At 38.7% G+C, this 13,091-nt stretch overlaps 1 protein-coding gene across 1 annotated transcript; it reads right to left on the bottom strand.

Moving 5' to 3' along the window:
* Positions 1–973: 973 nt before the first annotated feature.
* PMS2 (PMS1 homolog 2, mismatch repair system component) lies at positions 974–12,984 on the bottom strand. The gene is made up of 15 exons (XM_082291818.1): positions 12,852–12,984; positions 12,478–12,617; positions 11,819–11,905; positions 10,590–10,692; positions 9,737–9,920; positions 9,090–9,257; positions 7,688–7,785; positions 7,280–7,379; positions 6,936–7,020; positions 6,376–6,528; positions 4,472–5,363; positions 3,465–3,632; positions 2,892–2,992; positions 1,787–1,956; positions 974–1,403 (listed from the first exon to the last, which is right to left on the bottom strand). The coding sequence occupies exons 1-15, from the start codon at positions 12,869–12,871 to the stop codon at positions 1,260–1,262; spliced, it is 2,613 nt and encodes an 870-aa protein (XP_082147944.1). The 5' UTR covers positions 12,872–12,984; the 3' UTR covers positions 974–1,259.
* Positions 12,985–13,091: the final 107 nt, after the last annotated feature.

The following is a 13,091-nucleotide window of genomic DNA, read 5'->3' as shown; positions in this document are numbered from 1 at the left end:
GCCGAGCCCGTACCGAGCCCTCACCGAGCCCTGGCTGAGGAACGGCGGGGCCGAGCCCTTACGGAGCCCTGACCGAGTCCTGGCTGAGGAACGGCGGTGCCGAGCCCTTACCGAGCCCTGACCGAGCCCTGACCGAGCCCGTGCCGAGCTCCTCCGGCCCGCGCAGGCGCAGTGCGGCGGCGCTGCCGTAGCCATGACAACGCCGCCGCGGGCACAGGGCCCCGCCGGGCCGGTTCCCACCCGCGCAGAGCAGGACTGCGGAATCGCGGCTCGGCACGCAACACGGACAATTTGTTGAAGGTTCTTGGCCACAGCCGTGCCGGGTAGCATGGGCACGCTCAGCCACGCTGCTCCGAGAAGCGGCATGGACGGCTTTGAGCACTTGAGGAACAGCAGCAGCATCACGGCCACCCCTCCATCAGCAGCAAATGGAGTGTGAAGAGAACATAACCCATAAACACAGGTCCTACAGAACTGGAAGAGTTTAGCCAATTTACCAATTTAATGGTTTCTGATTCAAAAAACCCGTTATCTAACTATTTTGATTGTACTGAGATAGAATTTGGGCTGACCTGACTGGCAAGACATTCATTGTCAGAAAAGGAATCCCTGTTCTTGAAAAACAGTTTGGAATTCGGAAGGGAACAATGCTAATTAAAAGTAAAGACGCTAGACGAATTATTCAATTCAAGCCTTAAACACAGATACCAGTAAACTAATCATTAAATGAACTATTAAAGCTCTAAGTCATTATCTAATGAAACCCAGCTTTGGTATAAGCAAAAAAAAAAAAAAAAAAAAAAATTTTAACTTGTGTATCATTTTCATTTTCTTTAAAATTGTGATAGACATGCTGTATAAACACAGAAAGCTAATATTTGTTTTATGGCACTCCCAGGTACTTATATTCACATGCCACTTCATGTTAAGAATCAGTGTATTTGCTGTTAATGAGGTTCACCTACTCCTGATCTTTATATATAAACATATTTATTTTATAAAAGTTTTGACTGCTGCTCAGGTAAGTACAACACACAGTAAAATGCAGAAAGAGAGGAGTTATTTACATGAATTCCAGGATGTTTGTGTTGATGACTCGACAGGGATAACGAGGAAACCCTGCTGAATGCCTTCAAGTGCTACTGTTTCCAGCTCTGAAGACTGGCTAAAATTTTTTTAGTCAAAATAAGAGAGTCACGATAAAAGCTCAAAATATTGCCAAGAATTAAAAATAAAAATGTTAATAAACAGACACTGACTTATTCTGGTGAAATCAAGTCTAAACTGACTATGTGTCTCATAGTAGGCCTTCCATGGGGGCAGTTCCAGGGATGCTCAATCTCACCCATATGGGTGATCAGTTTTCTCATTTCCTGCACATTCAGTGCAGTTCCAATCATCACCTGCAAATAAAGGAAAAAAAAATTAATTATTTCCTTTTTCCATTTGCCAGCTGACACGAACCAGAGCAGTACTTCAGCTACTACAGGAAATAAATTAAATAAAAGGCATTAAAAGCAAAAAAACCTACCAGACAACCAAAAGACAAAACACAGCTAACACAATCTTCATAAATGACTTAGTTTGGAACAAAATGAAAAACTACCAGAAGTTGTCCCCAAATTCTACTAGATAAACATGAGGAACAGATGGAAGGATATCAGCTGTTGACACTCAGCAGTAAATAAACCTGCCCTGCAATACACATACAGATACAGCCACCCACACTGCATCAGGAAACGTGGTATTTATTTGTTTGAACACAAATATCCAGCACAGGACTTACAGACTTTCGGCAAGCTCGAGAAGCAAACATCTGCCGGACCCTGGAGGGCCTACACATCACTCCAGGGCAGTCACTCAACATGAAGATCAGCTCATCTATGTCCTGTGGACCAAAAGTCCAGTTTTTGCTTGTTGGCAACGATACCAATTTAACTCTTTGAGTTACAGGAGCTGGAAGGTTTGCAGCGATAATAAAGAAGCAAAGAAATACAGGAAATTACTTTTTCTTGAGAGAAAAACTGAGAAACTACTTTAAAACGTTAATATGATGTGATGTGTGTATATAAAAATGCTTAAATTGAATCTTTTGACGGATGTAATTAACTAACCAAAGTGGTAACTATGGCAGATGCCCTTTTGACATTAACAAAAAAATTGTTTGCAAACTTAAAAGCAGGAAGATCTACTTTCTGACAAACCCTTCAATTCCAAAGAACAATTGGTTTGTGAAACTATTTTGAGTTTATGTGACTACAAAATCACTAAGGATTTATGATAGTAAGAGATTGATAATTAATAGCATTTTAGACCAAAAAAACCCTGGGATATTCTGGAATGAAGACTATGGAAAAAATGTGTAGTGACTTCCCAGATAGCACAGTGGTACCTCACTGCATTTTCATTATCCTCACTGTATAAGGGAAACAATAAGGAGCTTACAGGTTCCAAAATTTGCTCAAAAGAACAAAGCAAGTCAGTACTAAAGCCATAAGGAAACCAAAGAAGATCAGTTACTAATGGTATCTATGTATTTTAAATTACTACATTTACTGCTTGCCTGCATTTATCCCTGCAAGTGTACTAATAAAACAAAAGGATTTTAATGTGACATATCCAGAAAATGCACATCCAGTCATACAGCCAAAGAGTGACTCCAAAGAGTCTTCAAAAACTTCTGTAAAAAGCTGGAGAGACAAATAATCTACAACATTCTGTTAAATCATGCAGAGAGACCACAGAATTGTAAGTCTTAAAAAACAAATATCCCATATACAATAATGCATCTTATCTCAAAGTTTCTGATAACACCCAAGGGAATTTTTGCATAATAAGTAAGATTAAACCTTTGAACTCTTTTACTTCCAGCAATTCTGGTCCCAACTCACCATTTTCATTTATGAAAAAATCAAATCCATTTTTTCTGAATATCTCCAGGTTTTCAATCAACACAGTTTCATTTACTGCTGTTAAATTGAGATTTTGAGGCCTGAAATAGAGAAAAAGATGGTGTTGCACAGCTACACAGTGCAGAGCACTTAAAACAGATTTCAGAAGCAACCTAGAGATACTTAATAGAGAGCTCTGTGGTAAAACTTTTCACTTTGCTTTGTTAAAAAAATCTCACTACTGAACAGTTACTTCCAAGCATTACTCAGCAGAATAAAGTTGGGCAGCATTCCTTGTTGCAGGAACAGCTTCCAATATCCTACCTAATTGTGGGTTGCTATGAAAGCCCACTGGGAAATCTGTTTGCAGATTTGCTGCATAGCTACAACTGCATCCATGGAATTGATGTTTCATGTGAGGATTGACTCTTTGAAACACAGAATATAAAAACCACTTTAGTCTCAAGTGTTCTGAACATGTGAAATGCTACATAAATATAAATCATAGATATCCTTCTGAAACACCAAATTAATTTAAAAAAATGTTATTGTTAAAACACTGAAAATACTTACACTATCAGCTTCTGACCTTGGAGAACAGTGTGTTGTTGCAACATCTCAAAGTTGTATTTCTCATCAGTAGCATGTTGGTCAATTATGAAAAGATCAGAATTCAACTTTGCTATTATAAACCCTAAATTGAACTGGCCAATGATTTCCATTTTTGCAAACATTTCTTTACTGTATACAAAAAATATAAAGAGATTACAAATTACACCATATCAGTTACCATGTAAAACTTAAAAACCTCTTTTTCTCCCCTGCAGAACACACTTTATATTTAAAAAAAAAGAAAATCTCATTTAAGCAGGATATAAATGCAAAAAAAAGTACAGTTATTGAGAATCTCTCACTGACTGATGAGGCCATTACTGGCAGAACACAATCCATCATTAAGACAGGACTTGTTCAGGATTCCCCCATTTGTGATAATAAAATTAGAAGCAGGCAATATGGCAATAGTCCAAGTAAGTAACACTGAAGATGGCATCACGGTTTTGAAGGCAGCTGACATATTTGCCTTCTTTTCCTGATTAGAAGACTTCAGAAGACTTTCCTAACACATTTTTTTAATCCAAATACTAACAAAGCACAGACTTTTACTGTCTGCTGACCACCTGAATTTAACTTATTTTTCCAGGTAAGTCTCACCAAATTTCATTCACACAAGGGAGAAATATGAGCTATGCAGTCTTTTCAGTGCATTGTTACCTGTTGTGAAATTTGGTGTTTCTCTGACTGCACTGCAATTTACAGGGCTGATCTAAGCCAAATCTGTGATGGTTGTGGCCTTTTTAGTGTCTTTTTCCATATTCTTTTGCAATTAGTTCAAGTAGCTGCTCTGTCAGCAAAATAACTCATCAAACAAACTTTTTAGTGACATTAAATAAAAAACAGACCCAAAACTAACAGGTACATGTAAGTCTCCTGCCCACCTCCCAAGAAAGTCTTATATTCTTCCTTAACTAATTTTATTAGCTGATGAACAAAATATATCAAGCAAGTGAAAGCAGAAATACCTGATCTCTTTTCTTAATTCATCTTCTGCTATTTTATTGTCCCCAGGACTAATTTTTGCTTTAAATCTTCTGTAATTTTCAGTTTCTGTATTTTTCTGTTGTTGTTGTATTACCTTTTTTACCTTTTCTGCCAAAACCTTCATAGAGAATTCAAGAGGCACAATTTTCTTTTTAACTTCCACCAGTACATCAACAGTAGTGTTCTTCACTTCAGGATATTTACCTGCCTTGGAATCATCTGCTTCACTTTTAAAGTTTCTGCTTTTAAAACGTTTTACTCTTGGGGAGCAACTACTGGGTTCTTGAGAGAACTCATTTTGATTGGTCCAGTCATTCACTTGATCTAACTTGGGTTCAGTGCCCAAGACCTGAACATCACAGTCCAGTGACTTCTTACTACATCCAGCAGTTTTAAGACATTCCTTCTGAATCTGTTCTTCCGTGCTACAGAATTCTTCTTTAGAATTAATTGCACTTTCACTATTGATGCAGCTTCCAGCTTCTGGTGTACTACATCCAGCATCTGACTCAGAAATGCTACAGAATCCAGAATCTGCATTATCTTCTAATTTTCTCGACTGTCTCCTTGGAATTGACAGCCTTGAGTCAAACTTAGGACAACTCTCAGCCTCCTTAGTCAAGACAGCCTTTTGGATCTTTATAGTACTCCCAGTGGTATTGAGCAACCTTTGTCTAGGGGAACTGTGCTGCTGTTTTACCTTTTTAGAGCCTTGAAAATTACTTTCTGTTCCTTGATGGAGAGAGAACGACTCCCTTAATCTGGCAAGAGTCATTATTCTTTTGCCTTCACCACTTGGATTTTCAGTCTCAGAGTCAGACAGAATTTCTGCCTGAGGCTTTTCTGTCTCTTCAGGAAGTGTCTTCAAGTTGCCTAATGAAATCAGAATACAGAGTTTTTCAAGACTCTAAGTTAGCTGGAAACATGAATTAAATGATGTGCTTTAACAAAGAGAATGAAAAGAGGTAGAAAAATAGCAAACTACCCAAAGGAGCCCTGAAGCTTCAGACAATGAGTATGGGGCTGAAATGCACTAATAACAAACACAGAAACAGGTACATCTTGAAGCCACTTAATGGTGCTACTAAGAATGAATTTGTAGTCTCTTTGTAATTGGAGCAGTAATGAGTCCAATCAGTACAATTATTTATATTATCAAAAGAGTTTAATGGCAGAGCGACAATGAAAAATGAATTGCTCTTACACTTCACGGTCACTATAAAATTCCACTGACAAAGTGTTAAGGAGCTGGCACAATAGGCACTTAGAGTATATGGGATTTGCAGGTCATTAGAGGACTTCAACCTCACCAACTGCCAGTCACACATGGATTTTACTAAAGGTTAATTTAAAATAACAGAGAAAATCAGGCTACAACAGATTCTGTATGCCAGCAAAAAGGAAAATTAGAAAGGGCTCAGTTAATGAAAAGAAGAGGATGAGATGATCTTAACTCGGGAAAGCGATTTTGAAAGACTATACAGTCACAAGAGAATCATCAATTTCTGAGATGTCACACAAGAATCAAAGTTTAAAATCCAATAAACTCATATTTAATTTTCATATTTTGTTTACAAGCCCTTAACCATTATTTCTCAAAGACATTTTCATACAAAAACATAGATCTCTTTCAGTATCTTGGGGGAAATCTTTTGCAAGCATTATCAATTAATTTTGTGTTAATTTTTTCCTCATAAAGCTGACTGTAAATCGTGCTGTGTTGGCATGTGTAATTTCCATAACAATCACTTAATAACTTAGGGGCCTTCTTAATTTTTGTTTAATTTTTTTTTTCATTTCTTCTTTGGGTTTTTAAAACCACTTTTTTCCATCTTCAATTCCCTGCCATATATCATACTCAAAACTTCCACATTTTGTGTCCTACCTGCAATGTCCAGAAGTTTCTGATTGACATTCAGTTTGTTAACATCACTACCAAACATTTCCATCAGAGAAGTCTTTAGAATTGCTAATAAAAACTTTTCCTCCTGAAGTAAAATTTGCCTTTTGTCAGGAGTTACATTGATATCAACACACTCTGGGAAAAAAAAAAAGAAAAGAAAAATATTACTGCTTTACAAATAAAATTAAATGCTATTGCCCAGAATTAGTTCTGGTTTGTTTTCTATTTTGTCTGCAAATCAGATTTAACTGTCTCAACATTCCAGCAAACAAAAACATGACACTAGTTTTCTTGTATTTAAGCTGACCTCTTCCTCATCAATTAAGATAAGAACTTACTTTTGAATACAGAAAAAGTGTAGGGGAAAAATAGTGGAACCACAGCCAGACCTTCTTTCTCCCTCACCAACTGAGCATTCAAAAATCCCCAGAGTGCAGGAAGTCATGCAGATGAAAATTACAATATTCTCTAAATAAAAGCATCATTGAAGAGTAAATTGTAATAGCCTTTACTGAAGTTACTAAAAATTATTCAGAACATACCAGAATCTACCCCAATGTTAAGGACAACAAATGGATACTGGTGTTTATTGTGTAAGTGATAAACTTCATTCACAATCTTGACAACCTGCAAAAAAAGTGAAAAACAATAAACTTCAATACTATTATCTTCTATTTTGCACCAGTGTATATTAATTAATGTACTAAAACATAGATTGTATGATTGAGCTCTTGTTCACACAAATAGACACAACTAAGACTGAAGCTTGAGACACAGGAACTTGTACCATCAAGAAACAAACATGCACATGAGCTGCTAATCCTGAGGTTTTCAGAGAATATTGAACAAGTTAGTGGGGGTGATGATAGAAAAAGAAACCCCTCACCTTTGCTGGATCACAGGGACGTTGGTTGATAAAGAAGAACTGTCTGTCTGTTGCACTCCTTCCAACACCGTGATCACAACGAGAAATGAAGCCGGTAATACTGTTGGATAAATAATGGAAGAGTAAGGTAAAATGGATGAGAAAAGCATGTTTAAAGGGAAAGTATTTTATAAGGGGCTTAAGGAAACACTATTATACAGCATCAGTGAAAATGAATATACACATTTCCTCTCCCAATTTCTTATCTGACAAAGACTACTACAAAACTACATCCCAATATGTACCATGCTGTTCTTGGCTCTTTTTAATACTATAAACCACAACTTTTTATTTCTTTTACTTTTTATTTTCAATTTTGGTTTATGGTAAAATGCCACAGGCAACAGTGGTTTGTACTTGTCTAATTACCTATACAGATTTTGTGGCATGTCAGCAGAGTTGAGTCCATATTCTTCACAGACAGCTTCACTAGGAGGAAGCTGAACAAAAGGAATAAGGCTCTGCAACTGAAAAAAAAAAAATAAGGGAAGGAACTGAAACATCAAACCTACATAGATTTTTCCCTTCTATTTTATTGTCATTTATTAGCCTTAAAATTTGAGAAAATGGTGGGTTTTGGCTAACCAAGATAAATACTTAAAATATCAAAACCTAGTAGAAGACAACAGCACTGTTCACTGAGAAACAGAACAACGCCTTTAATAAAGGCTGTTCTCATCCTTTGATATCACAACCTGTGCCTTAGTTATTTCACAGACCCTTACTTTAAATGTACACAGACAGAACAACAAAATAATTGACAGTTTGACATACATATGACCTAAACAAGTTTTATGCTAAAACAACAGGCAAAAAGAGTAATAGAAGTTTCTTTTGAAAGGACAACAAAACTATTATAAAATGTGTTATTTGAATCACAAGCTCCCTAAGAACAGTTATGTTTACCACAAACATTTTCCCAGTCGTGCCACTATTATTTTTCTGCCATTAGAGCAGCCTCTATGAATTTAAGTATTCAATATTAAAAAACAGGCTATAAGCTAAACATTCTATTCAGATTAACACTCAATTTTCAGCTATGCTTGGTGCCACGTGGCAAGACAAAGTTACATCTTCCATCTCATCTTTCAGCCACAGCATGAACAGGCTTTGAGATCTCTGCATGGGCACTGTGGAGGGAAAAAGTGTTCATCAACAGCCAGCAGCTGTCAACCACTCAATATTTCTGATGATTGCAACATACAGTTGTAGGGAAGATGCTTTGGAGCTTTCTTTCATCTCTGCTCTCATCTAGAGGATAACAATTATTTTTATAGCTATTCCTTAGGAAGCATCACAATCTACAGCTTTATAGGGGCTGACTGCAATCCCATTTAAAGGTTAACCAGAACACGAATAAAACTTAGTTTCATAGGAGGAGCTAGAAAAAGCTGGATTGTGCTGGTTTGGACATGGATGCACCTCAGTTTTCTGTTCTCCAGCTAAGATTTTCACATCACATCATTTTAAAGATTTTTTAAAACGCTTGTTGTTGTGACATACAGCCCGTTTGCTGGTACAACAGCTCTTAAAACTGGTTTCAGAGAGATATTAAGCCATAACCCCATCTCCTAAATAATTTCTCTTCCATAAAACGTCTCTGAGCAGGATCCAGGACTTTCAGAGGAAGCCGTGGAGGCTGTGGTGTTTCTCCTCTGTCAGCCTGTAGGGTGTACTGCAGGCCAACACTCCATCCTCCCACACTTTATTAGACATTTAAAACCTCTCTATGCAGCTACATTGTCTCTCTTTTCAATAATAAAAGCAATACCTGTTTTTGTCCAAATACTGCTCCAATGTTCTCCTTTAAACTGGGACTTCCAGCAGTGGATATCACACAGCTTTTTTTCCCTTGGCCAATTTGATTAGTGCAGTTAATCCGCACTCCTTTGGAAATAATACAGTAGGCCTGCAACAGCTGGACCATTTTTGCATATTCCTATTAGAAGAAAAAGAAAGTTCATATTTATACAAAATGTCTCTTTTTAAAACATATATGTATACACAAAGCATTCAATATCTGCAGGTAAAAAGTGGCGGGGGGAGTTTTATAGTTCTTAAAATCTTTACCAACTAAATTAAAATACATATATATGAAAAATAGTACTTTAAAAATAAACAGGATGTTTTCAAGACTGATATTTTAGCCACAACACAGCAGTCCCTGGTTTTAAAATACACGTTAGTGATCATGATAAGTATTCTTTTCAAAACCTTAAAACCTGAAAATGTACCTTTAAACCCAAATATTGCAAAGCATAAAAGAAAAGCACACAAGAAGACTTCTTATTTGATTAAGATGTAAGACAGGCATGAACAAGTCTGTAATCAATATATTCTACAGAGAACTGAATTCATTCAGCAGTGAATAAATTCTGGGGTATGACACTCCTTTGAATTGAGGATTTCTGGCATTACCTTTTTGATGTTTCTCTGAAACTCTTTATGCCGCACTGGTAACGTATAAAACAACTGCTGGATGCTGACAGTTGTTCCCTGCTGTCGTGGGAAAGGAGTCTTCTGAGTAATTTTGCCATTGTGATCAAACACCAAACGAGTCCCAACCTTTGCTGACTTATGACAGGTAAAAATGGTAACATCACTAACAGGAGGAAAGAGGCAACAGAATTATTCACTGAGCACTGTATTACCTATTCCTCACGACAACCAGCATAGAAACGACAGCAATACTATTAACTTAATTAAAACAACTCTCCACCATAAACAACTAAGAACCTGCTCTTCAGAGTAGTGTAACATTTTCCTAGCTACAATACAAACATTCTTATTTGTATCCCTTTGATTCCTTTCTTATAAAATTCAATGTTAAAATCTAGTTTTGTTGAACACTACATTCCTCATTCTAATAGATACCACAGCACTGTGTACAAAAGCTGATTTAAAATGTATAGTTGGTCTGAAAGAAATTTAAGTACAGTTTTAATGAGTTACAGCCTAACAATCAGCACTGAAATATTACACTGCTTTACATCAGAGCATCAAATACTCATGCAAATACACACTCCCACCCTGTAAAGATCTGCACACTTAAGTAACGCTAAATTTTGTACATAAAATGACCAATTAGGTGCTTAGGATCATTGAATAATTTTGGTTGGAAAGGACTCAGGATGTTGTGCAACCTACTGCTCAAAATTGACCTAACAGTAAGGAACTGGAAGCCTCATTTTATCAATAATGGTAAACTGAAAGGGTGTCGTGTTTTTGTGCATACAGTAACTTTCTACTACTAACAAATAATATTAATTACCTTAATGCACACAGTGAACTCAAAGCTTCACCTCGAAACCCAAATGTTTCAACATGTATTAGATCAGAAAAATCTTGTATCTTTGATGTATAATGTTTCAGAGCTGGAAAAAGATATTTCAAATACATATTTCACTTCAAAGTGGCACTGGTCTATGCAAGTAGATTTTGTATGCATGTCAAGAAGCAAAAAACCTTCTGTATTATTCATTGCACTTTACATAACAATTAAAGACAAAATACTGCTTGCTTTCCCTTTTTCCTATAAACAAAATCTCTTTAAAATCCTCAGATGCACTTGTTATCCCACACTTACACCACAGATTCATTCAGCATTATTGGTATAAGCACTACAGGATGCCTCAGAGCAGGACACAGTACCTGTCTCTGCTGCTGCTGTACCTGTCACAGATCTTGCCCTGCCAGAAAACAGTTGCAGCCTGTGCTGAGCACAGTGGACAGAGGACAGGCATAAGCCCAGTCCCCCACAACAGCTGAGGAGGACTCAATCCCCACCATCAGTTCAGCACCAGCCACCAGGTAACAAACCGACCTAGCAGCAGCACCCCTGGACTTTCACTGTCCTGGAACAGCAGCAGAGTGAGTTTCTGATGCACCAATAATGTACACTGAACACCAAAGTTACTGAGTAATAACCTAAGGTGGAAAGATTCCTAGCTGTTATATCAAAAAATAAATGCCAGTATTCCTGTTGCAGTGGCCAGTTAGATTCTTCAGATGGTATTGTTTCTGCTCCCACTTTGTGCAATCTAAAACTGGCAAATGGAAGTTAGACAGTCAGTGCAACATCAGCTTCCTTTCAGCAAATACTCAAGCTTACAATTCACCTTCCCAAAGCAGTCACTCACACACAGCTCAATTCCTTCAACAATGATCAATGATTAAACAAGAATTAATCCACATGAACATTTATAGAATTTTCTCCTCTGTGATTATTTGTATTGCTTGTGACACTTAAATAAGCAATGAAACTAAAGACTATTTCTGAGTTACAGGAACTATAACTACAAGAGCACTACAGAACACCAGCCTAGTGTTGCTCAAGTCTCGCAGATCACACATGCATTATATAAAAGCCAAGTATGCATTAAATATGATTAAACTTAGGAAATTTGCTTTTTTTAAAAAAAGTGGTTTTCTTATTGAAAACCCACTTTCAAAATGCCCAAATATAAATTACAAAAAAAAAAAAAAAAAAAATCAACTTACTCAAGCCTTCAAAGTTTTCCTCTTCCACTCCACCTCCATTATCTGAAACTTCTATCAGATCTGCTCCATGATCTTTAAGTTTTATATCTACAAAATTGAGTTGTAAAGTATTTTAATTCTTTATGTCCACACATGGTGGTTGGTATCAATTTTTCACTTGACATCAATTTTTCAAGTAACAGCTTTCCATGTCAAAATTGAACAAACAAACAAATCCTGAGAGCTGTCAAAAGTTAGGTCAATCTAATTCAAACCGGTCTGTAGTTCCATGTAGTTAAGCTTCACTGAACTTCTGCCTGAACAGAAGTTTTCCCAATTATCCCAAGCCATCATCCTGGGAGCTATGGAAACCAGCCCTGCCTTTACCCTGTGCTAGCCTAAGGCCAGCTGGCACAGCCTGATCACCACTGTTGTACAGCCCACACACTTTTTTAGTGGCCAAAAGGGCTAGAAATTAAATAACACAATCTCACATGCTACTAGGAGTGCAGCTAGAGCCTGGAAATCAGCATTTTTATTAACCTAAGGTGTAAGATCACTGCAAACATGCTTGGCCCTAACAGAAAATATAAGCCCAGATTTGTTAACACGCACTTTTTTGAGGAAAAAGACGTGCTTCAGAAATCTATGAAAAGTTATGAAAATGGAGGAAGAGTTACCGATGTTGGTAGCTCCGGCATCCAGGCTGTTTTCCACCAGCTCCTTCACGGCAGTGCCGAGGTTCAGCACAACCTGCCCCGAGCAGATGCGATGGACAGACCCGCGGTCGATGGGCCGGATGGCCCCGGCGGGCTGCGGGCTGGGGAGAGAGGGACAGCAAACCAGGGCGGTGAGAGAGGGCAGCAAACCCCACTCAGGCTCCCCCAAGACAGCCGTAAGGGGAGCCAGGAACTGAGGGGAAGCCGGAACCGCGACGGCGACAGAGGTACGGCCCGTGCGAGGAGCACGGCTCCCGTGAGGGGAGCAAAGCGGCCTGGGCGGGGGGTGCGAAGGCCGGGGCCAGGGCCGGTGCCGGATCGGAGCACACACTCACCAGGGCGCAGCCGCCTCCATCGGGGCCCCGGCGGGGCGGGACGCGCCGCGCTCTTCTCAGGCTCCCGCCCCGCTCCGCCAGCGCCGGGAGCGGCCGGAGCGCGCCCGCCCCGCACCGTCTGCGCTCCCCGGCCCGACGGCTCAGCCCCGCCCACTGCCCTGTGGGGGTCAACCCTGGCCAATGGCAGAAGGGCGGGACGGTAATCCCGCATCCCATTGGGTGTCGTGAGTGTCAGTAACG

The sequence above is a fragment of the Coloeus monedula genome (assembly GCF_965178545.1).
Source record: "Coloeus monedula genome assembly, chromosome: 16".
NCBI lineage: Eukaryota > Metazoa > Chordata > Aves > Passeriformes > Corvidae > Coloeus > Coloeus monedula.
Note: the sequence above shows the minus strand (reverse complement) of the source record. Positions and strands in the feature narration are given on the sequence as shown.

What these genes read in the sequence shown, in the direction of transcription:
- PMS2 (XM_082291818.1), bottom strand. Translation starts at nt 12,871, where the DNA reads ATGGAGGCGGCTGCGCCCTG. An exon ending in AGTTCACTGTGTGCATTAAG is followed by an intron (nt 9,921 to 10,589) that starts GTAATTAATATT and finishes TCCTCCTGTTAG; the next exon opens with TGATGTTACCATTTTTACCT. An exon ending in CAAGGTCAGAAGCTGATAGT is followed by an intron (nt 2,993 to 3,464) that starts GTAAGTATTTTC and finishes TCTCTATTTCAG; the next exon opens with GCCTCAAAATCTCAATTTAA.